This window comes from Colius striatus, chromosome 10 (assembly GCF_028858725.1).
Source record: "Colius striatus isolate bColStr4 chromosome 10, bColStr4.1.hap1, whole genome shotgun sequence".
NCBI classification, from domain to species: domain Eukaryota; kingdom Metazoa; phylum Chordata; class Aves; order Coliiformes; family Coliidae; genus Colius; species Colius striatus.
In genome coordinates, this window is record NC_084768.1 from 30,447,386 (window position 1) to 30,473,939 (window position 26,554).

A 26,554-nucleotide genomic window follows, 5' to 3' on the forward strand; every position below is an offset into this window, starting at 1 on the left:
CAAAAAGTTACTAATGCAACACAGGTTAAAAATTCAGAAGAATCCACCTTCCAAGACAAAGAGCAATAACTACAGATCTTAGGGAGACAGTTAGCATTGCCTGCAAGCTCAGCAATGTTAGTTTTTGCCCCGTATCAGGTCAACCGCAGACAAAGCTGGGAGTAGGGAGAAGGGAATGGCGAGCCTGCTGCGCCTCTACCTTTGCAAGGCATTGTTCCACATGCCTACTCATCTCCTCCTCGGATCCTGACAGAGGCCGGCTGCAGAGGGGACATACCTGCCCTTCATCTTGCTTCCTCCGTTTCATTTTTCCAATCCGAGCTGCATGGAGAAACCAGGGAAAGAAAACAAAACAAAAAGGAAGACATGTCAAGTTTGCAGATCCACTTTTCTGTTTTCTCAGCTTCAAATAATAAACCTTTGGCAGAAATGGTAAGATTTCACACCAGACAACCCCGCTGCAATTCCCTATTCTGACCTCTGTAAACAGTAGAGACTGTTACTCAGTTTCCAGGTGGCTGAGTACGGTATGGTTTCAAGGAGGCAGCTGCTCATGATTTAATAACTAGGAGAGGGAATATCTGCTACACATCCCTAGATAAGTTATTCAAATGGTTACACACTTTCTCTTGGAAGCCTGAAATTGTTTTCAAAGTTGAGTGATCGAGTCACTGAATCCTATGCTGGATTTTGCCTTCGACCCATCCATTAATACCTCCATTCCCTACACAAGAACTCACTGAAACCTCAGAATGCTGATGTAGCACCTAAAAAGCCCTAGACAAGGTACATAAGAGTCACCTCCAGGACCACAAAGCCTCCTGTACACCCTGAATAATCCCTTCTCAGAACATCTCAAACAAGTCAGAGTAACATCTTAGTATCAGGCAAAATGTATGGAGAGGTAAGATCTTTGCTGTGAAAAAGGCAGCACCCATGTTAGATTGCTTCTGGCTCTCTTGTTTTTATGTCACTTTTTTCATGGAGAGGAAAACTGGAGGCTATACTGCCTTCTGGAGGGGATGCTCTGGGAAACAAACGTGAGGAATAACGGTGATTAGAAAAAGCAGCCACGATAGCCTGTTGCTTAATTCAATCTGGTTAATTTGAGCCATCGTTTAATGTGATCAAAACATCTGGAATCAAATCATTTGCATTAAAAAGAACTTCTGTCCTTTATTATGATGGCTTTAGGCAGGTATTACTGAAGAACTCAATCACTGGCTGCAGGACAGTTGCTGTTTAATTAATACAGAAGGTCAAAATTCTGAGTGTGAGGCAAGGAAAAGCCCAAGGAAAGCCCATGGGATAATGAGATGACACCAAAAAGCGGTGTTGGCCAGAAATTGTTACTGACATTGTGAGCACTGAGGTGTGCTCTGAAAGCCTTCATGCCTAAATACTGTGGGATCAACAGCTTCCTGCAGCCAAAGAGTCAGAGAAAGCTGCTGGAATGCCAGGAAGAGACAGACTAGGTACAGGAAAGTTTGTTTTCTGAAGTGTGTGGGTTTAGTGCACACACATCACCGAGTGAAGTATCAAGTTTCAGCTGAACACACCAACACAGGCCTCTGTCAAGGCTTTCTTGTTGGCTTCCCTGGGGAACTCAGGACTCTCAGGGTTAGGATACACTTTCCCACAATCCAGAATTAGGACACACTCTGATATTGTAGGAATAAGACGACATCAAATTATTCCCTGGGCATTGGTTTTCCTCTCTGAATGAGACAGATTTGTGGGAAAACTCCCTGCAAAATAGAACTCCCCTCCTGGCATCATAAAAAGGATTCTGCAAATGTAACACTCCTAGAATAAGAGACAGCAAATTGAGACCAAGAGTGGTTTTGATATTTGGCACTTTGAACAACGGAGTCTCTCAGGTAAATGCACAACACTTTCATCATTTGTCCAACTTCTACTGGCTGAAGCTCCACAGCCCTCTCTTGTGTTGGGTACACCACACTGACAGTGTCACACCTGCCTCTCCACACACTTCAGGTACTTCAGTAATTCCAGAGGCCTATTTGAATAGTTCCTTTTCTAATTTGTCTGCTTAAATCTATTGGTTTACCTATACTGCCAGCTTCTGCTCCAGAACATAAACCACTTGACTTCCACTCAATACAGAAGCAATCATGAAGTGTTATTGCAAATTTCATTGTGCCCAGATGAATTATGTCCCACTTTTAAATAAAACAATGACTTCCAGCATGGTTTTCGTCTTTTCTCTTTCCTTCCTGAACCCCCAAACGCTAACCCTCCTCCCCCTTCAGCATCATCCAGTCCTGTTACAGAAACAGAGTTAAGCCACTATTTTGGGTTTGTAATTCAGAGCATGAGACACTTCTGAAGTTCTAGTTTAGTGAATTCCTCTATCCTCCAGTATGGCTCTTTTGCACAGGTTCAGGATGCTCTTTCCTTGCCTCACTAGCTCTGCAGAGCCAGCACAAACCAGACACAACTTGAGCATTCTCCAGAAAACACCTATCTGACCACCGAAAAACACAGGAACAAAACCTCCTCTATCCTGATCACAGACACATTTTCTCTCACCTCATCCTGTTTTTGCACAGGGACATGCAGGAAAGGAGCAGTTTAATTTTTCTGGTAGGACTCCTGAGTCCAGTGAATTCAGCTAGATCAGTTTGCCTGGCAAGTTTATTAGCACTCCTAACTTTCTTACTGCTATGCTCCAGTCTGTGCACTGTAACTGTAATAAAAGGAAGACAACTTGTTTTAGGTCTTGCATGGATAAATTCTTGGGACCATTTTACCAGAACAAACACTTGACTTGTGTTGAAATGTTAGTGCAGAGTTGGGAACAGAACTTCACTCTGCTCTAGCTCCACGCAAGACTCAGCAGGCAGCCCTTTATCTTGGCTCATTTAGCTTTGCTGAGAAGCGGCCCTTTAAGTTCTGGTGCCACAAGTGAAAAAGCCACTGGAAGAAAAAGGTGTTGAAAACAAATCCCCCTGCCATTTTCGTTCTGTGGTCATTAGCAGCAGCATTGTGCCCACAGAGACTCAGGGTGCCCGTGGTGACAGCAGAAGCTGAAAGGGAATGCTGCAGCCCAGAGAGCACGTCCCAGCAGGGCTGTCCCTGCCCGACACGCCACGCAGCCTGGCCTTCACTTCCAATCAGCACAGAATGGACAGAGAGGCCCCAAAGGCAGGAGGTGATTGTGGTGCTGTCCCGAAGGGGAGCAGCTCAAAAGAACACGCAAGTGAGACCACAGGATTGTTAATTAGTGTTGATAGATGCGATCATTTCTAATTAGCTCACTAATCCCTCTCCCCCTCGCTCCTGTTGCAGGAGCATGGCAGAGGGGGAGAGAAAAAGAAAAGAAAAGCTATTCCCTCTCATAATTCAGGAAGATAAAAAGGCAGCCAGTGGTGTACTGGACGCATGAAGAGGATACAGCTCAGGGAAGGAGACTTTGGCACAAGGCTGACCCACTCTTACCTGTGACTGAACAAAGCCTCTGTAGTTATTATTCCAGCCTTCTGTCAGGAAGTGAGGAGGTCGCTAATTTTTATTAGCATTAATAATTATTATTAGTCCATCAGAGCACTTCCAGCACCTTTGAGGCCTCACTTTTAAGAGACGTACATTACCCTACACACTGTTCCTGCTGCATGTGCGTGTTCTCCCTCAGGTTACACTAAAGCATCAGGCACTCAGGGAGTTTAAAAGTCATCATAGCACATGGAGGTAAGCAAGAATCGAGACTCTCTGCAAGGGCCAGGATCCCAGTTACAACCTCTCATTTAACTTAGGAGCTGTGCTGGTTAAGGAAGCTGCTCTTCCCTTTCCTAATATGGGGTCTTTTGGAACTACTCAAGGTGAGAGGCTGCTTGCACTAGCGGAGGAGCCAAATTGCACTTGACAAAGTCTCTGGTGGTGAGGGTACACCAGCCCCTGCCTTCCCATGGGTGAGAAGGGGCCAGTCCACCACAGCTGCTTTATGGGCAGAAGAGATAGAGGATCTTCTCTCACAACGGGCTCAACCCATCAAAGCTAAACCTTATCAATGCCTAAAGATCATGTTATTCTCTAGCCCGGCAAAAATCCCTGAGAGAAAAGCTAATGGATTTTAGTTTTCACCGGTTCTCTGCTCTCCAAGCAAAAATTCACCTTCAGGACAGGGCATTAATTACCTCAGAAGTGCTCTCACATAGCATCTAGCAGTGGACACTACACAAACCTCTACCGCAGCATCAAAGAAGATGATTAAGTTACTAGCAATATCTCTTATGATTCCCTCCACCAGTTTGAGTGGTCCCCTGAGCCTCATGCAGACATCATTAGCAGCTCCTGCAATGGCAGGCCAATCAAATTAAGTGGATACATTTTTGTCTCCTTTCCAGTGAAAATCATCTAGCTTTACTCCTCCCCCACCCATCCTCTACAAAAGCGCACGACATGCTGCTGGTGGTTCAACAACAAACTACACGGTGACCCACCTCCACGGGGATCTGTCCAGAGAGGCAGGCTCATGGGCACTGCCAAAACAGGAACCAGCTTCTCAGGCAACTGCAAAAGGAGCTCTCTGAGGATCTATTTTACAACTCAAACTGGAAATGCCAACTATGCAAATACCTTGAAATTGAATTACAGATATTCAAGCACAAGACACTAGTGCCTGCTCTCTGCAAACCTGCTAGAGCAGTTGTACCTATTTTTGTGGAGATTTGTCACAAAACCCTTCTGTGGATGGTCAGCATATCCAAGAGCATCTGATCCAAGGGAACAAAGGCAGCAATGGCAGAGTACAAAAAGCCATCCCAAGAACAAGCTAAAGTGAGAAAACAGATGGAGAAGAATGAACCTGTTTCAGACCTTATGTACAATTTGCTGCTCATCTGCCCAGGAAAGAACATTAAGGGCCAAATTAACAGAAGTGTCTCAGTGGGGCTTTCACATCTGCATGGGCAAACTTCCACACAGGTGATTTTCAGCAACCTTCAGCCTGACACTATTCTCTGAGGCTGGCACACACTTAACCTGCTGAATTCATGTTCTGATAAGCTAACCCACAACTTTGTGCCTCTCCTTTTGAATGACTACCTAACCTGCTCTGCACTGCTAAACTCCATAAGCATCAATTTACTGGGTGGCTTAAAGTTTCCAGTTTGGCAACAGTGGAAATAAGGTAAATGAAAGAAACGGTTTCTTTATCACACGGGTTCGCCAGGAACCAGCACCTCATCCTCCCAGGTTCACAAGGACACAACCTCTGCAAAGTGAGTTTAGCACAGGTGAGAGGTGTGAGATTAACTCACTGGGGCTGACAGGCAAGTTCAGATACAAACACTCAACCGAGAGTCTAACAGACAGAACATTAATCTTCTGCTCCAGAGCTTGCAAATGCATTCACCTTACTTACAGTCCAATTTAAGTCAAAGGGTTGACTCACAGAATTAAAATTCTGGACCGTCAGGTACCTGTGAAGCATGGAACTATTAGGACCTAATCTCACTGCAGCCAGGCCAACAGCAGCTCACAGAAGTCACCTCCCTCTCTTTCCCTAGCTCTTGTTGCACTTTCTGAGTGACCGCAACAGGGTGGAAAACATCGAGGAGATCTGACAGGGCTCGGGGAACAAAAAGCCTGAGCAGCTGGGATTTGAGTCAAGGACTATGTGGGAGAAGGGCAAATACTGTGGGTCCCTTTTTATGGGAGGATTTTTCAGAAGTGGCTCTGGAACTCAGCTGGTAAGAAGCTTGACTAAGATAAACAATACTGAAAAGTACACTTAAACCATAACAAAAGCAAGTGAAATAGATTTTTCTTTGGCAGACAGGATTATCCTAAATAAGTATGAATACGAAACAGAAAGCCAGACATCTTTGGACAAGTCCTACACAACTTCTGTCAACATAAATTAACGGGGACAAGTAAATCATGCTCACAGAGCAAGCTATAAAGTTGTGATTGATTAGAAGCTCATTAAAACACAAGATATAGACAAATAAGCACTTGTTTTCCCCCCAAAGCACTCAAATCTGGAGCAATATTGCTTCAGTAACTCTTTAACATCAAAGTGGCAAAGCTTATGAATTCCACAAAGTTATTTTAGAGCAAACAAACATGGAGGAGGAAACAAGAAAGTTGAAAAAAACCCGAAAAGTTGAAAAAAAACCCCAAAACCCAAGGAGGAAGCAAGAGTTCAGTGGTCACAAATATAAAGTCCCATACTTAGAAAGAAGCAGTTTAACCTACTCGACTACCTGTCTGGATACTAATCAAACAACACAGGAGTGACACAGGTACCATTACAGGTTATGTTCTGGGACTATTAGTGATCAGAAAACCACCCAAGAACAGGGCCCAAGAAGAGTTCCTAGATTGTAGCCTGCACAGATTGTGCTGCCGCCCTGCTTTGGTCTAAAGTCAAAAAGCATAAAGCACTACTGAGGCAGTTCAGAAAAGCATACTGTCACCAAGAGGTTTGACTCGTACTGAAGGACTCCACAGCACCAAGAACCTCACAAGCCTCTCTCAGGCTTTTGTTTAATTAAAATAAGGTGACTGCACATTGCTGGCCTGAAAAAAGGTGTAAAGTGAGAGCTTAGCCCCAGCTATCCAAAAATGATAAAGAAACAGTTTGACATCACTGACTCCAGAGACCTCTGTCACACAAAACAAGTCAGTGCAGAGCAACACCTCAGTGCACTTCCACCATCTGAAGCCTGTGTGTCAGGAAAAGGCTCTACCTGCAAGCACCGGCAGCTCACTGCACTCATCTCGTGATAACACACCCCCCAGCAGCTTCTTGTGACTGATGCAAGGCAACTCATCTCTTTGTTGTATGACCTAACAGACTAGCAAGAGTTCAGAGGTTTCTGGCCCTCAAGGCTGGTATTTTAAACCTCTGAGCTAGCTCTGAATCCAGTTAAGTACAACATCAAAGATGCGAGGTCAGTAACTTAATAACACTTCTGTTTGCTTAAGAATGTGCTAAACAGGTAGCACTTCAAGTTCAAGCTAACTGCTTTGCTATCAGTGTCCTCGAAAACATTTTGTTAAACTATCTTTATCTTCTTCCAAATTAAGTGGAACCAGCACTTCGTTGCTGGTGTCATCTCAAACTATCACAGCAGGACGCTCAAAACTAACAGGCCTCCTGACAGCCCAACCAACCAAACCTCAACTAAATGGTATCTATGAGACCAGAATGAGCAGCACAAAAATGAGATGTCAGAATGTTATTGCTGTTTCAATAAGAAATTCTGATTTCTCTGAGCTTCGGGGACTTCTTCAGCTCAAAAAACCCCCAACCCCTATACTGTCAGCTTATTTTCTGATTTACACAGACTTTCTGAAATAAAGTGATCTCTGAGTAGGTTTTTTTTAATACCAAGACACTTTCTGCTGGAAAGACTTCTTTACTTATTGTTAAGAACACCCGGAAATACGAGAACAAAAGCAATGCACCGGCACCTGTGGGTTTGAGAGAGGAAGAAAAAAAACCTCCAACCATGACGTCAGCTGCGCGGAGGCTCAGACTGCTGGTTTAAAAGTTTACTGCACGGATCTGCCATGTGAGCCGCGAAAGCACAGCCGCCTGGCCCCGGAATCCAGAACACGGCAAACGGGGCCTGCTGAGCAACCCGGGGGCGGGATCCCCGCGGCGGGAATTGCTTCCCGCAGGACGCTGGGGATGAAGGCGCTGGGTTTCATCCCGCGCCCCACCGGCTCCGCGGCGAGGCCCCGGCCACGCAGGTCGCGGCTCCCGGCCTAAGGGAGCTGGGGGTCGGTCACACAACTCGATCCAACTTTTCCGGGGGAGTTTCGCGGGGAGGGCGCTGCGCGAGAGGAGCCCGGCGGGGCGGGGACGGGCCGGGGGCGCCGCGCGGGACCGCACTCACCGTTCAGCCGCGTCTGCCGGTTCGCTCGCACCCGCAGGAAGGTCTGCATAGGGGAAGATAAGAGCGGAGAAGTGTCAGGGCCCGCGGGTGCCGGATGTAAACAACTCGCCCCATCGTCGATAAACAAAGCCCGGCCCGGGCCTCCCCCCCCGCCCCGCACATCACCGGGATAACGCACCGGCCCCGGGCCTGCCGCCCCCGCCTCAACCCCCCGCGCACCCACCTCTTCCCGGCCCCCGCCGCCGGGCCCCCTCCTGCTGCTCTGCATAGCCGCGGGCGGGCGGCGGGGCAGCGGGGCGGCAGGCCCCGGGGCCGAGCCCCCGGCGCTGCCCGGGATGCGGGCGGATACAGCGCGGCGCGGCCCGGCCCGGCAGGCGCCGCCGATCAGCCCCCAGCGGCCGCCGCCATGTTGGCCCCGGTCATGTGACCCGCTGCCGAGAGGGTGAAAGTTCACCAGGAAACCGGCGGGGAGAGGAGGGAGTTCCCATGGCAACCGACAGGCGGCAGCAGGGGCCGGCGAGCCCCGGCCAATCAGGGCGCAGGGCCCGCTGAAACCGGCGGCGCCTGGCCAATCGGAGGCCGGGAGTATCTGGGGGCCAAGAGTGTCTGGCCAATCATAAATCAGGAACCATTGGCGCTCAAGGGCACGTGACCAATGAGGGCCTGGGGCAACTGGCTCTGAGGGGCAGATGTCCAATCAGAGCCCAGGACGAAGCGAAAGCAAGTTTCTTTGCCCAATTGGGATTGAGCACACTTTTAGGCCCAACAGCACAGGCCCGATAGGACCCTGGGCCCAACTGTAACCCAAAGTGCTGGCCAATCAGGCACCAGGGCAAAGAGTCCGACATCCTTTGCCCAGCTGGGGACTGAGGGCTGCAGGGCACCTGCACCTGGGGAGGAACAACCCCACGCACCAGCATGGGATGGGGGTGACCTGCGGGAGAGGCACCTGCAAGGGCTCCAGCAAATTAACCATGAGCCAGCAATGTGCCCTTGTGGCTAAGAAAGCCTGGGATGCATCAAGAAGAGTGCAGGCAGCAGGTCAAGGGAGGTTCTGCTCCCCCTCTACTCTGCCCTGGTGAGGCCTCATCTGGAGTCCTGTGTCCAGTTCTGGGCTCCTCAGCTCAAGAGGGACAGGGAACTGCTGGAGAGAGCCCAGTGCAGGGTCACCAAGATGCTCAGGGGACTGGAACGTCTTTCATACAAGGAAAGGCTGCGGGAACTGGGGCTGTTTAGTCTGGAGGAGATGGAGGGGGGAACTCAGTGACACAAGTATCTAAAGGGTGGATGTCAGGAGGATAGAGTGACACTTTTTTTCTGTAGTGCCCAGTGACAGGACTGGGGGTAATGGACAGGAGCTGGAACACAGAAGGTTCCACTTAAACACAAGGAGAAACTGGTTTGGTGCTGAGGTGAGGGAGCCCTGGCACAGGCTGCCCAGGGAGGGTGTGGAGGCTCCTTCTCTGGAGGTTTCCAAACCCACCTGGATGTGTGCCGGTGTGACTTGATTAAGGGGAACCTGCTTTAGCAGGCCGTCAGACTGGATGATCTCTAGAGGTCCCTTCCAACCCCCACCGTTCTATCATTGTAATATTTTCCTTTCTGCATTTCAGTAAACCTGGGAAATGAAACCTGTATTTCTTTCCCACATCTGCTCCACAGTTGTGCTGGAGGATGGCTCCAGTGGACCAGCCTGAGGACAGAGCTAGAGGCTCAAAGCTGGGCAGCACAGGCTCCTATACACACAGATCCTTTTTGTACCCACACTGCTGCAGACTTCCCAGACTTTGTTTCTCGGAATAAAACCTACATTTTGGGTTTTTGCTTGCACCTGACATTGTTCCTTCTTCAGAGAGAAGAAAAAAATCCCCAAACAAGCCACCCTGATATGTTTTGCTGTATCAGATGATGGGCATTCAGCAAGTTCATGTGCTGGCTGGTAAGCTTTGTGCAGTGCTGATCTGCACTGTACATCCCAGCTCTGCCTGCAAGCTGAAATGCAGCTGTATTTTCATACATGTGCTTACTTACAAAATCAAAGCTGCTGATGGTTAGTTTTATGATTAATTAAGCTGTCTTTCAGGAGGCACACTCTCTGCTGAACTCAGGTGGAGGGAGGTGAGCCTTTCCTGGACACGGGTTTTAAGCTTTCAGTTATTCAGCCATAAATATTCTGTGGGCTCAGCTGACCTACGCATGGTGGTCTCCCTCTGAGCCTGAAATGTTATCTTTGCAGTCCAGTGAATGACTTATAATTTGCCATTGTTTTTTTCCACTGAGGATTCAGGGTTGTATCTAAATCTAACTAAAATGGCCTTATTTTTACTTAGAGTATAGGAAAAAGCCCAAACTGACAGGACATACTGTATCTCAGAGGATCACTCACCACCAAGGTCCAGCTGCCACCACCTTGGTCAAATCAGTGTCCACATCCTGAGCTGTAGCAACCGGCCTTGGCAAAGGGGAGGTGAGGGGATCCCCTCTCCCCATGTCCCAGAGCCACGCCAGTGCCTCACTTGCAGCTCCCTCAGCATGGGGACCAATCCAAGCGCTGTGTGAGACTCCTGTGCCTGCAGCACTCCTGTTCATAAATCTCCTTCCTCCCTACATATCCTCATGGTAAATGAGCATGAGGACAAAGAACTGGAGCCACAGGAATTCTGACATCCTATATACGCCAATAACCCGTGTTCTAGCTTGTTACTAACACAGTGTATAGGCATGATTAGAGCACGGGTAACACAAGGGATATTCACCATTCCACCACACCTCTGCACATGGAAGGCTAAATTTTGCACCCCTTAAAGTCAGCACCATGAGAGCCTTCTGCTCTGCTGCCTGAGCATTTTGCTCCATAAGCCAGGAAGACTGAATTCTCATCCGTACTGTGGCTTTATTAAGGCTTTACACAACGCTGGCACCCACTCTGTGGTCCCTTTACGCTGCTAGAGCAGCATAACGCAGCCAGCACAAGCCTAAATGAAAATCAGGCCCCAGAGGTCTTCTCTCCCTGCAGTGCCGACTTACAACTCCCATTACACATTTGCATTAAGGGCTGCAACACTCCATAAAATACACTCACAAACTTAAAACACATTAGAGACTAGCTAGGCTCAGCACATAGAGGAGGCTTCTGCTGAGAGTATTTGTCCTGAAGTAGGACATAATAAAAATTTATAGGAAGGGAGGACTGCAAGGGACCACCAATTTCACAGAGACTGAAATCTCGAGTGGGAAGAGAAGGATGTTCTCCAACAAAGGGAGGCACAGCAAAAGTCTCCTCTGTGCCCTTTCGGAAAGAACATGATTTATTTATTAGCTTTAATCAAGAGGCAGGGGGGAGAGCAGGATTACCTGAATCAGGCATTTCTGTATCTTCTGCAGAGTTTCGGTTCTCTTACTTTGCACCAGGTCTCATCATTCATAGGAGAGCAAAGTGACTGTGATGTGACACCAAGTTATAACTGAAGGCTGCTTGGGACTATGTAGCAAACAACGGAGAGTCTGGTCCGTGTTTGATAATATAACCAATAAATAGGACAGAGGACAGAATAATAGGGAACAAATTAACTGGGGCTGCTCAGTTAAGAGCCCCAGCACTGGTCATCAGCCTCTCCCTCTGCAGATCCAAACACAGACCTGGCACACCAAAATGGCTGATGCAGGAAGACCTGACCGTCTGCCTGGCATTGGATAGTGTCACAGGATACAGGGTGATGAGCTTGTGCCACATTGGGGCAGCCACGACCCACCCTGCCCATCCACACTGCAGACAGAGACACACTTGATGCTGTGCTGAAGACCACCACTGATTTATCTGCTGCCTTTCAGAGCTTACTTGAAGGCAGTGGCTGAGCGCAGGCTTGCAGCCAAACGGTTTGGATGTGTTTTGAGCTGGAGTCAAGTCTTGTCCTCAAAATACAGACAGACTTACAATAAGCAAAGCTGCACTCTGCTCTTGTGCTGCTGCCTTTCTCTTCTCACTCCATCTCCCTCCACTTTTACTCATTGTGTTACAAGTCAAGACTTGCTGCTCCTCTGGGCAGAGGGTGTTTTATAAAACTGTGGCTGGTCCAAAACCATTTTTGTTTCAGATGGGAGTCACAAGTCAGTTTGCTGGGCAGCGGCACACCAGCGAAATGGAGGATTTTGGCCTGCTGCAGGCTGATATCATGCATTGTTTCACAGAAAAATCACCGCTCTGAAAGTGTCTCGGTGGCACGGGGTAATGACAAACATAGCCATGGCAACAACCAAAATGGTGACTACTATGCAGCAGAAAACTCTGCAAAGATTTAAAGCAGTTTTGCACAGCTTAAAGTTGGAGCTGGGAGGACCCTGCAGACAAAGCATACCTTTGTAGCCCTGTGAGGGACCGAGTGCTGCAGCCAGGCTCTCACACACAGAATGCTGCAGGCACTGGGGTGAGCTGGCTCCTTGCCTGAGACCAGCGCCGGCATCCGCTTGCTTACCTGGTATCTGTCCGAGTGATGGATGTCATCTGAGGAGTGGGGTGATGCTGTCGGAGAATCTCCTTCCCGCTTGATTGAGGCCGACAACAAAATTGACTGCAAGAGAAAGGAGAAATTCATGCTGTGAGATCCCTGCCCCTCGCTAAGCTGTCCTCAGAGCCATGGAGAACATCTGCTGGGCTGAGGGGCTGGCTCGGCTCTTCCCGTGGGGCCCTGCCCCATGAAGTGGACGGAGCTGCAGGGTCTAACAAAGTGCAAATGCATCAGGCAACAAAGGGATGGTGGTTTTGAGGGGGCAGAGTCAGTCCCTGCTGGAAATGCTGCATGAGGACCACACCAGAAATCCCCATGGCTGACGTGGAGCAGTGCTTACGTGCCCTCCTCCACCCCTAAGTGCCACTAGATCTCTCAATAGCTTTGTCAACTGTGCTAAAGCTCTCAGCACCTTTGCAGCACAACTGCCTCTTCCCCCTGTAATGATGCTATTTATTTTAATAAGTAGCACGGTGGAAAAAAAAGAGAGAGCCTTTTAGAAGGTTAAAAAGATCAGTGATATTTGAGACCCAAGAAATCACTGATAAACTTCAAGTCAATAGTAGGTAAGTCTAAATTCTACACACAGTGAACTCCAGTGGGAAAATTACTGCGGGAGTGTGACAGCATCCAACAAAACGTACACCAAGTTGTGAGTGAGCTTTATTATTAGAAGAGTTGGAGGGGAAAATGCCATTTAACATTCTAATTGAAAATCTAAATTAGCTAAAATAGGCTAAATATAGCCCAATATGTTGTAAACAAAAAATGTACACTGGAAATGCACCTTTCCAGATGTTGGTTTCTGAGAATCAGCTGGCAGGATTCGACAATAAATGACTGCTTGGAGATGTGTATGTTTGCAAAGGGAAGTGTAGATATCATCTGAATTGGACAGGTCAAGTGTGGTGACAACATTATTAAAAAGCATAATACCTTGGAGGAAGGCAAGTATTCCAGAAACATTTGCCTCTGGGCTGAAATGAAAGGTGAAAAAATGTGCATTTTTTGGAAAGATATGAGCAAGTGGAAAAATGACTCAGCATACAAATGGGTTCAGTCAGCAGGATGTGATCTCCCTTGCTTGGACAGCTCTCCTGGAGAGAAAAGCACAGCAGCGCAGCTGGCGTGGGCACAGAGGGAGGGCAGGCTCAGGATGCAGGCAGGGAGGAGGGATTTGGGATGCTGGGTTCAACCTCACAGGCACGAGCTGCCGGCTTTGGTACAAAGGCAAGAGCTGGAGCCCTGTCAGCACTGCAAGCCTCTGCCATGAAGCATGGCTCTATCAGCCAGAGATCTCCCTTATGATGAAAGGCTGAGGGAGCTGGGGCTCTTTAGCTTGGAGAAGAGGAGACTGAGGGGTCACCTCATTAATGTTTACAAATACATTAAGGGTGGGTGTCAGGAGGCTGAGGCCAGGCTGTTCTCAGTGATGGCCAATGACAGGACAAGGGGCAACAGATACAAGCTGGAACAGAAGAGGTTCCAAAGAAACATAAGGAAAAACTTCTTCACTGTGAGGATGCACTGGAGGGAGCACTGTAAGGGGCTGTTCCGATGGGCTGTGGAGTCTCCTTCTCTGGAGACATCCCAAACCCACCTGGACGAGTTCCTGTGTGCCCTACTCTGGGTGGCCCTGCTCTGGCAGAGGGGTTGGACTGGATGAGCTTTCGAGTTCCCTTCCAGCCCTTGAGATTCTGTGAAAGGGGTAATGGGGAAACCATCTGCTGGGTGCTGAGCTATCTCCCTGAGCATGGTCCATCCTGCCAACGCTGAAGGTTGTGCTGGCCACATCTCAGGGCTGGCACGCTCCTCAGCGCCAGGCACTGGAAGGGTCAGTGGGAACCTGCAGGACTGGGTGCACTTGGAGGGGACAGCCCCAAGAGACCAACCACTGCTTCCCAGGGAAAAGATGGGCAGAGCAAGCGGGTTCTTTGGCCTCATATGTTGGCTGAACCCAGCTGGTGAAGGGTTTTGGTGAGCAGCTCGTTCATTTCAGGAGGAGCCCTCTGATAGCTATGTGAAATCACCACAATTTCTGCAGAGCGCAGACCTCCTGCTCCTGCTGTTGTTTAGTTTCTCTGTTTTCTAAACAGAGAACAAGGACCACTTTTGAAGGAGGATTGCACATGTCCTATAAAACAGAGGAACAGGGGCTCAAAGCCTTCAGACATGACAGAACAACAGTTCTGATTGCAGCAGTGTTAATGCCCTTCCTGTCCTCTAATAAACCAAGCACCCTGGAGCTGGGAGGGTTAAATCTGTTTTGTCTTCCAATGTATTCTAGAGAAGGGGAAAAAATACCCATCTCCCCATTCCTTGGCGACAGACAGACAAACCCACCCCGCCTCCAGCTCCCCCCTCAGCTTCTGGTAGCTCTAATCCAATATTATTATGTGAAAAATGGTTGGGCTAGCTATGGAGACAGTAAATTAAACGTTATGTATTAGTTTTTAGCGTGTGGTCCCGGGAAGAACGCCGGCCCCATTTATTCCACAAACCTCCTGAGCACCATGGCGATGACCTCTGGAAAAACGCAGGGCTAAACTAATCCCAAAGATGTCAATCTCGGGGCCTCTTCTACATACACTTGCAGTTTAGATTAATAAACTGTCTATTTTTAAATTGTGTGCAAGCACTTCAATTCTAAATACCTCGCTGGCATGTTAAACACAGCGTTAGAGATGCCAAGTCACACTTCCCCTTCACTCTCAGGAAACTTGACTTCATTTGTTTTTCTCTTTTCTGTGTGCTGTGCCACACTTTGCCTTTCAGGCAGCCATGGGGGCAGGCAGGAGAGGCAGGCTCAGGGGCTAAGGGGTTGGGAAATGCACTTGCCATCAGGGTGACTTTCATTTCTGCATTAGGCCAGCCTCTTTGACATCCCAAGGCAGCCTCTTTTATCCCAAATTGTCATGTCTGAGTTGTTTTCCAATGGCTAAGAGGTGAGGATGCTTGGCTGTAGCATGCCAAGTCAAGGATTTGCTGCCCCTTGCACCCACACTGCTCACTCCCACCAGGTCTTGACAAGCAGGGAAGGGGCAGCGCTATGATCCCCATTTGTCTCAGCTGGCATCTGGGAAGATGGTTGTGGAGGGCAAAGGCAGCTTTAAATGCATCCTCCCAGCCCTCGTGCATGTCCATGCTGCAGAGCAGACCCAAAGTCTGGCATCCCACCCCAAAAAAGGCAGTGCTGGGTGCTCTGTGTGCAGATAGGCGTGCTGTACAGCTATGTGGAGATGCTCCCTGCCTCGAGGAACAGCTGCTTCGGCATAGTGAGAACAAGCCTTGATACCAAGATGTCCCTTTTTCCTCTGTGAAAGCTGGTTGCCAATTCAGCCCAACTCCTCTTCAAGGTGCATCTGAGAGGGGCTATTGGGGTGGAAACACCCTCCTCCCTCTCTGGATCCCGTCTCCTCTCGCAAACCGCTGCTCCCAGTATCAAAGACGGAGCAAGGGCCTTGTGCAAGCGGCCATGCAGCCTCGTATTTCTCCCTCCCCTTTAAATCATCTCTCCACTGGGTAAAGGCACTCTCTGCAGAGGTTATAAACCCTGAGAGGATCAGCCTGAGCATTACACCTGGGGCAAGCTAAATAAAAAAAGGTCACCGTCGCTTTTTAAACATGGACAAAAAAGCAGTAAAATGTGTTTGGGAAAAAAAATCTGGCATTAAATCATGACTTTTTGCCTGGCTTGCCTCATTAAAAGTGGCCTTTTGGAAGGTAAAATTATCATTGTAAGTGATAAGATCTTTAAGAAAATAATTCACAGCTTCTTCACCCTTTAATATGATAGCCGCCACCGGCTAATTTTTTTCTTAATGGCAACGAGGCAATCAATCTTGGCCGAGCCCTGTACTCCCTCCTTCCTCCTGCCCCTCCCTGCTTGGCGTTTCCTTCCCACCCCGTGGAGCCCAGCTGTGCCGTGCCACAGGGGAAGAGTCGTGTCTGGATGTACGGCTGTACCCGCTTGTGCCCGCCGACGCCGGTTGCCGGGGCTGGTGTCAGTCAGCGCCCGCAGAGCCCAGCCGGTGCCGCTGACATTCTGCTGCCTCTCAAGGCCAGTCGTTTGAGAGCATTAAAGTGCTGGACTCCTGCTTTCTGATAGCGCTGGAAAAACACAGGGAGTCTATTTTTCCTAAACAATCCATCACAGCTACTGTCAGCAGAACAAATACCCTAACCCTGCTTTTTGTGTCTCTCTATGGCTCTTATTTGTATTTTTACTTATTTTTGTTATTTTGGCATGGAAGTATTCCCTGCTTGATACATTCAGCTTTAACTCTGCCATCTAAATAGGTACTTATCACTTAACATGGAGGTGATGGCTTGACATGTTTTCTGTCTCCTGCCCTCCCCTCCACGGTAGGGAAGCCATCAAAGTGTTGCTAATAGCTGTTATCACTTGGGAACTGTAACCCGAAAGCAATGAGTGATACCAGGCCTTGCTGCGATTTTCCCCCTTAACTCTGCCAGCAATTTTTTATGTTGTTGCTGGAAGATCTCTGACACAAAGATGCTACTATTAGAGCTGAGTTTCCTAGAAGCTTTCGGAGGGTCCACATTTGCTCCTGGGAAAGTTAGAGGTAAAATTATCTAGTGGCTTTTAGCTGGTGGAGATAAAGGTGGGATGGAGCTGGGGATGAAAGGCTTAAATATGAGAAGAGTGTTAACAGTGAACAGAAATAATGGAATCAGCAGCTTCTGGCCTTCACTGAAAGATTCCAGTGGTCCACAAGAAGAATAAGGTTACAGAAATGTGAGCTACCGATTTGTTTCAGTACGTGTTGCTGTCACACCTGGGATTGTAATCCAGCTCTGGGTCCTCTTGGGTGAGACACCAGCTACACCATGGGGAAAGGGGCCCGTTCCAGCAGAACTGCCTGTCAGCGTATTCCACTGGGCATGGAGGGGAAAAGAACTCTGGCCAAGGTGTGCTGGGCTCTGCCAGCCTGTCCAGCTCCCCTCTGTGACCACATCCTTTTCTGCCTCTCCTGCCCAGCACAGCGGTTTTCCCCAGCCTAATGGGAGGGCACAGCTGTTTGGCCCTAGGGAATGAGGGGATTTGTTTGTTCATGGGGTAATTTGTTTTACAGAATAAAACCTAGCAGAGATTTTTTTTGGAGTAGCTCTGGTATTCATCACCCTGAACTGGCAGGGAGTATGGCCAGCTGACACTCACTCTACGTAATTTCCCCTCCTTTGCATATCTGTGGGATGTTTTCATGTTCCCAGCTTGACCATAGCTTTGCTATAATAGCTTTTTAATCTTTCCTTGTAAAGCACAGTTACAGAGGGAGGAGGCACTGATTCCAGTGAATCAGTGACACAAGAGAAGGAGTTAAAACTCCAGGGCCCTGACACCCATCTCCTGTTCCTACCACCAGACATGATACAGAGAAGGTAAATGATTGTGCTAGAAATTTCATCTCAAGCGAGGCAGCTGGGAACGGCTTAATACAGACATTCTGTCAAGGTTTAAGGCTCCAAATCTTGCTTGCTTCAAAGCTCTTTTTCCTTGGAGGGCTTTAGTGGTCAAATTTCCCTCTAGATGCTGTAATTCTCTCTCAAACTGCTTGGTGAAGCTATAAAATCACTGAGGTGGGTGGGGGAACCAAAGGGCTCCAGCGTTGTGGCTCGGTTCCCAGCTGTGCTGGAGGTCTCGGAGCAGTGTGCTGGCTGTCTACCCGTGGGCACCCTCTGAGGAGCTGAGTGCACACCTAAACAAACCAGCTGCAAGCAGCTGATGGGTGCACACAGGGGATTTTGTTCCTGGACCCTGATGTTAGTGTTAGCTTGCAGCAAGAGCCAGTGCACAGACTGGAATGTTAGTGGGAAAGGCAATTTATAGTCATGTGTTTGAAAGTCATTGAGGTGCTGAAGCGTGTCCAGAAACAGGGAACAGGGCTGGTGAAAGGTCTGGAGAAAAAAGTCATATGAGGAACGGCTGAGCAAGCTGGGGGTGTTTAGCCTAGAGAAGAGGAGGCTGAGGGGAGACATGATCACCCTCTACAACTACCTCAAAAGGGCAGATATCTCTCTACCTCTAAAGAAGGTTGTAGAAGGTGGGACTTGGTCTCTTCTCCCAAGTAATGAATGATAGGAAAAGAGGAAACAGCTTCAAGTTGCACCAGGGAAGGTTTAGATTGGAGATTAGGAAGAACTTTTTCACTGAGAGGATTGTTAAACATCGGCACAGGCTGCCCAGGGAGGTGATGGAGTTATCCCTGGAGATGTTGATACACCTGTGTAGCTGAGGTGCTGAGGGACATGGGTTAGTGATGGGCTTGACAGTGTAAGGTGAGTGACTGGGCTTGATGATCTTAAAGGTCTTTTCCAACTGAAATGATTCTATGATTCTGTGAAGCAGGAGTGGAAAATGAATGCTGAACCCACTGCAAGAGCTCTGATGCTCCATGGAGCTCAGCCTCTCCCCATTCAGTGGTCCCTTCTGTCCTTTCACAGGGGACATAAATTCATCTGTTAAGTGACAGGAAACAGTCTGCAGCTACTACCCTGAAATCTGAGGATTGAGATCACTTTGGACAGAGATCATATCCCACCTAGATGGTGGGATATCCCAGGGGAGACAGCCATGGGCCAACCAGGAAGTAAGTGACCAAGAAGTGCTCTTAGTTAGCCAGGAGGACCTGGGAATGTGATTTCCAGAGTTACCACTAGCTGCTCAAGAAAGAGTGGGAAGTCAGAATTAGGCTGCTCATATACTTCCCCAATGTGGATTCAATGCAACGCATCCTCCTCTCCTGCACAATCCCTTGCAAGAGGCAGCCAAGGTAAGAGAAGAAAGGCAAGGGGAGAACCTGAATCCCAGGAACAATGCCCAGGGGAATTGTATGTTGCTACATGAGGCTCAGCATTGCCCCTTGAGCTGCCTTCACAAAGAGGGTGCCCAGGCATGGAGGAGACACGTTGGCTGGAGCCCCTCAGCTTGCAGCCTTCACTCAGCCTCACTGCCTCCCTCAGCTCTGATAATAGAAGACCCTGATACAATAATCTTACATTCATCACATCCCATGTTGAGTGATTGGATTTTCTTTGACATATTGCCATGAAAATTGACCCAGTGCAGTGAGTGACAGCTCTTCAGGGGCAGGAAAGCGGCCAGCGAGGAGTGTTGTGTTTACATCTGGGCTTTTACTGCCAGGAGAGACCTTTGCTGGGGCAGCTGTAGGGAAGGGATGGGAGCAGAGCCAGGAGACATAGCATGGGGGAGTTAAAATCCCTGCCCCCAGTTACATCCCAGGAAGAGCCTTGGGCCAGCACAGAAAGAGCAATGCTCTCTGCAAAGGTCCTAAGTAGATCCTAAACGTGTCCTAAAGTGGCCTTAAAGCCACCGTTGATCACAAAAGTAACTGAAGCCAGCCTGCACTCCAGCCCAGTCCCCATGTCCCTGAGTGGAACCAGCCCATCCCTGGCCATGCTGCTCCTGAGGGATGGGGAGTGCAGCCCCTTTCTCCTGCTGCTGAGCTGCTGGCCTTTTTATTGGCACCAGTAGAAGGAGGCACCAGGAAACATTCTGTCAGTCCTCACAACCCTTTCTTACTGGTGCCCAGGCTGGGATCTGTGTCCCAGCTCCTCTCAGGAGGTGCCTGGCAGAGCTCCAGCAGTGCCTGTGTGCCTAGGCATGGGTTGCAAGTGCACTCTTGGAGTCTGTCCCCCATCCCTCTGCCTGTTAATGGTGGCCCAGAGACACAGTCTTTGTCCTCAGCAGGACCTCCTTGGAGGGACTTCACTTCCCAATGTGCTATTCCCATCTCATGTTGCAAACACTCAATGCACACAAAGGGAAAAAGCAGCCTTCATCTCCTCATCACTCTCCTCCTCAATCCCTCCTGGTTACAAAGGAGTCTTTATTACCAAGCTCAGGTGAAGGTGACAGCGCTGTGCTTTCCCATGCCACACAGGACTTGTCTCCCAGCAAAAGCCACCTAGAAATAATGAATCCTCCTGGGCTGAGAGGCTTTCAAGCTCTCTGAGACAGGAATGAAAGATTTCCTGATTTCACCCTCTCCCTCTGTGCTCTCCTGCCTTCTTGAAGTTAATGTTCTTAGCCCCAGACGTGACGGGCAAAGGGAAAAGATCCATGTGGTGACAGGGGACGATTGATCTCTTTTACATAGAATGACGCTCCAGTCTCAGTTTAATCCCCTCGCTCAAGGCAAATGGGATTCTTTGTCAATGGAAACTTCAAAAGCCCGGCCTTGCCATGAGATGGACCTTCTTCTTTATCTGGTCTCTGTCAGTCACTCACTGTGTTTCCCTCCAAACAGCTAATCTGTCTTCCTAGCTGTCCTTCTCCCTCTCAGGCCATGTGTTTGGGAACATTGAGTTATCTACACTTGGATCTGACAAGGAGGGAAAGGGGAGCTTGCAGAGGCCAGCTGCTTTCATTTCAGAAGTGCTCTTTCTGGCTCCTTTGAGGCATCCCAAAGCAGCCTCACGCTCTGTGGATTATCAGTGGCAGGTGGGTTTGGGGACTGCTTCCTGCTCTGCTCGTTCTTCGTGGGAGAAACCGGTCTCCACTCTTCTCCCCGGACAGGGCACGGAGATGGGAATGCCAGAAGTGTGGAGCACCACAGAGTATGACTCTGATCTTTATTTTCCCTTGGAGGGTTTGGGAAATTGTTGGGTTTACTTGTGAGATGTCCCTACCTGCCAGGAACTCAGGTCAGTGTGGTGGCTCTTTAGCCCATCACTTGGTGAGGCAGACAAGGTGTTGATGGGCTTGGCAAGACACCCGGCCCCAAGGGAAAAACCTGGAGCTCAAATGTCAGTCTCCATTTCTGACACCAAGTGCCCAGAATGACCCAGATCCTCCAGAAATAAAAGGGAGAACGAGATCTGAAGTTGATCCAAGCACAAAGACACCTCCTGTGAGAGATGTCCTGTGTTTCCCTGGGAGCCAGGGGCCTCTCTGCCTTGGACTGTGTCACCAGAAGTGTAGGAGAGCCTGAACCACTCGTTTTTGCCCGCCTTGCACAGCAGTTTTTCAGAGGCTGTGCAATTTCCAGTTGCCCTGCAGTGCTCCCTGCCACCCACTTGCCTGCCCAAGCTCTGATCTTTCCCACTGCTGGATCCTATAAAGTCCAGCTAACAGTAATTAGTAGATGATGCCCTTTGCAATGATGCCATGATGCTCCCTGCATTTTGTGGTTTTGCACTCTGAGCCAAGGGGAAGGGAGGTGTGCCCTGTGGAGGGCGATACAGCTGAAATCAGGTCTTTTAGTGATTTAGGCTGCTCCTCCTCGGGTGTGCTTCGCTCCCCAGAGGCAGTCCCACTCCCCTCTTCCAAAGCTGGCATATGGCTCTCGCTCTAGGCACATGATTTCCCATGCTGAGCTCAGCCTGCGTGTGATCAGCTCTCATTAGCTGTCATTAGACACAATCTGGAGTCCTGGAGCCTGCTGGATCCTTCAGCTACACTGTCCCTCAGCTGCGTGGGGAATGAGAGAGCCTGGTGTGGGGACTTGTTTGCTCCAGCCCAGGGGTGGATGGGGTAAGCAGCTCCCCCAGTGCTGTCCACTCCTTAAGGTGCAGCCACCTTACTGGGGGACACTGAAGAACAGGTCAGGGAAGGGGCTTGGAAGGCAAGGAGGTGTAAAGAGGTGTAAGAGGTCCTTGAGAGGGGACAAAAAAATTGCCAGGTTGTGTTGACTTACCTTGGGGGTACCTGCTGCCATGGCATCCTTCAGGATGGAGCTCTTGCTGCCAAGAGAGAAGAGAACAGGGTCAGACTCACAAAACTGTTGTAGTGGGCAAGGATGGGAGTGCTTTGGGGGATCTCATAAGGTCAAATAGCAAAACACACGGCTCCCCTTCCCCAGACCAAGAACCACCTCCTCACCCTGACTGGAGCGGCACAGAAAGGAGGGCAGCACCAACTATTTCTCCATCTGGAATAAAATACTCCTATGAGAGGAACCCCCCAAACCCAGATCCACGATGCAGAGTCAAATCCCGACTCTCCCCCTCCTTGGGAGCTTGCACAGACCCTTTCCCAGTCCTGGGGGAGAGCGAGGAGCAAGGCTGCCAGGGCACAGAGTAGGAAGCTGAGGAGAGGGGAGCGGAGGTGACGATCCCTGCGTAGGGTCGGGCACAATAGGAAAAAAAAAAAGGGAGGGAAGGAAAAAGAAGGCGATTAAATTGGCATAAGAGCGAAGGAAAGAAGATCCCCTGAGCTCCAGCTGTGCTGTGGAGGCAGCAGCTCTGCCGGAGGCTGTGGTGATTTGTTAATTCAGCTTGTTCCCCATTTAGCAGGGAAGGAGGTCCCCGCCATGGTGCTCCTCCTCGCCTGCCCTCGCCAGCGGGAGCTGCTGTAGATTTAATAACACCTTCCCCCCTCCAGACAGGTTAAACTTGAAACAATTACATATCAAAGCCGACATGGCGGGGAGGCCTGCACTGTAATTTTTTGGTTATTAAAGTAATCTCTCTCATGTAAATTCTCCTGCTAACATGCTGCAAACAGCATTAGGAAATAAATTATTTCCCCATGATTCGATTTGTCAATGCAAAGCACCTGCAGCAGGCAAAAGGCTCTTGAAATATGTTGCCAAGCCCGGTGCCTGAGCTTGTAAGTGCAAGCCGGTGGGGTGGCTGGCTCCCAGCTCCCCATAGCCCCAGGGAGATGATGGATGGGTGGGTGGGTGGAGGGGGGAGGTTAGTGAGGGGGAGGCGGAGGTTGGGGAAGGGGAGGGGGGGATGGAATTGTGTTTAATAACAAAATTTGTATGCAAGCCTGCATCCCAGGCTAAGGATGAGTGATCGGCAGCCAGAAAGTATTAAAAAGCCTCGCTAAACAGATGCTGACAATAGAACAAGACATATCAAATCAGATCTACTTCAGAAACATTAATATACACACGCACACACACACGCTCGCCCGCGCGCACGCGCCCGGCTCCGCACACCCCTGCTCCTTTCTTCTCAATCACAGCAATATGGGAGACATCAATAAATTTTTATGAGACTTTTAGAAGATCAACACGGTACTAGATGTGACAAAAAAGCAATGTGCCTGTCATGTTCGCTTTGTCGGGGACACTTTAGCCCCAGATGCCGAGCTGCAGTGGCAGCGGGGAGAAATTGAATTTGGCTGGCTTTAATCTGCCTTGATTTGGCAGATGGCTGGGTGTTATGAAATGAGCAGGGATGGAGAAAGGTGTTTTCTCCTGGGGCTACGGCCTCCCTCCTCTCTCAGTGACATCGCCCACCCTGAAATGGGGGCAAACATGCAGTTATCCATCGCCATCAGGTCACCCCAAACGCTGCAGCTCCTAGACATCGCCTCCCTCACAGCCCCCCTTCCCTCAGGGCAACGCACTGCTGGATGCTTGCTGCCCCCAAGCACTCGCCCTGTGCCTTGTCCCCCCAGCTTTGCCCTCCTTGCTTTCACTAAGTGCCACAGAGCATGGTCAGTCCCCGCTGCCCACTCAGATTCAGCCCTGGTACCACCTCCAGCCTGTGCCCATATGCATGTGATGGGAAGGGAAGATTGCCACCCGTTCCCCATCTCCAGCCCTACCTGGAATTTCTCCATTGCCCAAAGTGCAAAACTACCTTTCCCCCCCCCCCCCCTTTTAATAATCCAAACACCAGGTTAAAGAACCCCAGCAACTCATTTCCTCACTTTTCTTGTTAAAGGTGTTTAAAATTATTCCTTTTCAAGGGAAAGAGGAAGAATCTCATTAATTCCTCCCAGAAACGGCTCTAGAGCCAGGAAACAGCAGTTTTCAGGTTGGGAGTTTCTCTGGTTAGCTGAAAGGCCAGTCCCAACAGCAGAGGCTTGATAAGGAAGGGAACTGACTTAGATAACTTGGCAGGGTTTATTTTCTTCTTCATTTGGAGGATTATTAAGAGCCACCTCCCTCCTTGCAATTTAGCCCCACTCTGTTGCTACGAAGAGTTTGCAATTTGTTTGTATTTATCTCCAGAGATGGGTTGGGAAGGTGCACAAGCCTTGGTCATCCAAGTCCAAAGAGCTTGCAGTTTAAGTGAACTTTCCTCTATCCCACTAAACAACCCCCCGAACTCCAGCAGCTGCAGCCCCCTGCATCTCTTAAGGATGCTGGCAGCGGGCTGAGAATCGAAAGGCCGTCAGCAAAGAGAGACCTTCCCCTCCATAAACACTGCAGACAAATTAAAAATGGTAAAAGGGAAATCAAGACCTTTAAAGTTCAAACACTTTTCGGTGCCTTTTAAAGTTTTTTCGCTCTAGGCCCTTGCAGAGAGCACAATCTTTAGAGACCTTGGAGATTCTCTTTAATCACCCAGCCAGGCTGCAGTGGTCTGAAATGATTACACATTTACATAGTAATAACCCCAACACTCCCCACATTATTTCATGGCTAGCATATTTCCACTCAGCGAGTGATCCATGTGTTTTAAATTATAACCTGTACATAGGAAATTAGTTACTAAGTAGGATATTCACAGGCTCGTCTGACACTTCTAATTAAGGTGATTTACACAGAATTATCCTACGAAGTAAAAAAATGGTGTTTTGCTAGCTAATAAAATATAATTACTACCCACTTTTATAAGTTACAGTTAGTTTTAATCTATTTGGGGAATTGTTTATCTAGTTCATTACAGCAAAACAACTTCTTTCCCTTTTAGGCAGCCCCCTTAAAGTACCAAAGAAGACAAGAAACACCCTGGAAAGACCCAGCGATTTGGGCAGCCTCCTCCTCTCTCTCTTCCTCCCAGGAACTTTGCATTTCCGAGTGATAGGAGACTGCTTCCTCTCTGCTTCCCTTTCTTGGGGCTGAGACACCAGTTCTGGCCATGCATTCATGTATCCCCAAGTGTTCAGGTGCCCTGCACCTCTGTGGGGACTAAATAAGGTCCCTGCTCTGGTGCTGCTGGAGGGCTCTGCCCAGCCCTGCAGCTGCATCACAGAGGGCTGCATGGTCAGGTCCCCATGTGCCCCAGGGCACTGCGTGGTGACCCATTGCTCCTCTGCATATCAGCTTTAAGAGGAGTATTTAGTCTCAGCAAGGCCCTCCACCATGAAACTACGACACAGGCTACAACACATGCAGATCTCTTTTAACTCTAGGCAGGGATTTGGTTAGGAGCATCCCCAGCTGCACCTAGGAGTCCCCTGGCATCTCTCTGAGTGAGCCTCAAGGGACGGTTCAGCCCCAGTGCTTCAGTCCTGATGTCCCAAAGGGCACAGGGCAGCTCAGCATGACAGATGTGTGCCCTCCTTACCCACAGTCTTGGAGTTTCTCTACCCCTGCCATGGCTGCTGTTGCACACAATGACCTTCAAACGCATTTTTAAAATCATAATCCTGCCTTTTGAGGTGTACTTGCCATAGCAGAAAATAGAAGAGCAACATGGAAGCAACAATCTCTTATCATCCCCATGAATGGACGCTGCTGCCACCCAGGCCCTGAGCTGAAGTTATCTGATTGTGTTTTACTGCCAGCAAAGTGGTGCTTGTCCTTCTCCTTTAAGCCTTTGCTCTTGCAGGCTGTTGTAGGAATCTGAGCTTTCCTCCAAAAGAGAACTCTTCTGGGTACTCAAGCCAGGAGACAAGCAGAAGCTCTTTTCCCCATGGGAGATGGATCATCAGCTGCCAGGCAGAGGACCACAGCCCAGCTTGGTACAGGGCTCTCACTGACCTCCCAGCCCAGGCAGGAGCCCCATGCCAGGAAGCTGCCCCAGGGAAGCAGGGGCAGGAGCCTTTCTGCTCTGTGCATATTGCTGCACACACGCTGACTGGGCACCACCACTGCATCCCCAAGCAAGGCTTGGAAAGCTCTCTTGCAGTTATAGCTACAGCTTAAATGAAGACCAAGAGAAAGAGAGACATACTTAAAGGGGAAATCTGAGCACAGAACAGCGATGGGACTTGCCTGAAGTCTCAGTGCAGCAACAATAAGGCCAGAAACAGCTCCTGTCCTCCACTTCAGCCCACCACAACCACTCAGGCTCCCCAAGCATGTTCAAATGAGATTTCTGCAGAGCCCTCACCCAGGGCAAGGCAAGGCTTATAATGAGCATCCATCAAGGAAGGGCTGAGCTCAGTACCTGGCTCAGCAGCCACCTCCCGGCAGCACTCACCACACATAATTAATAACAACTGCAAGAGAGGAAGTTCCTTGAGCTTGAGCAACTACAGTTGTTTGTGTTCATCCCTTAATGACA

At 49.2% G+C, this 26,554-nt stretch overlaps 1 protein-coding gene across 7 annotated transcripts in view; it reads right to left on the bottom strand.

The window, feature by feature from the left end:
* Positions 1–26,554, bottom strand: part of RNF220 (ring finger protein 220) — a 229,049-nt gene that overhangs the window by 49,258 nt on the left and 153,237 nt on the right. For 4 of the 7 annotated variants that reach the window (XM_062003562.1, XM_062003559.1, XM_062003563.1 and 1 more), the window contains 4 exons: positions 22,057–22,102; positions 12,344–12,439; positions 7,872–7,914; positions 200–321 (listed from right to left, as the gene is read on the bottom strand). In XM_062003562.1, the coding sequence (XP_061859546.1) occupies positions 200–321; positions 7,872–7,914; positions 12,344–12,439; positions 22,057–22,102 (307 nt within the window). Of the gene's footprint in view, positions 1–199; positions 322–7,871; positions 7,915–8,094; positions 8,287–12,343; positions 12,440–22,056; positions 22,103–26,554 lie in introns of those variants that run through there. The other 3 variants (XM_062003564.1, XM_062003565.1, XM_062003566.1) reach the window with 2 other exon arrangements.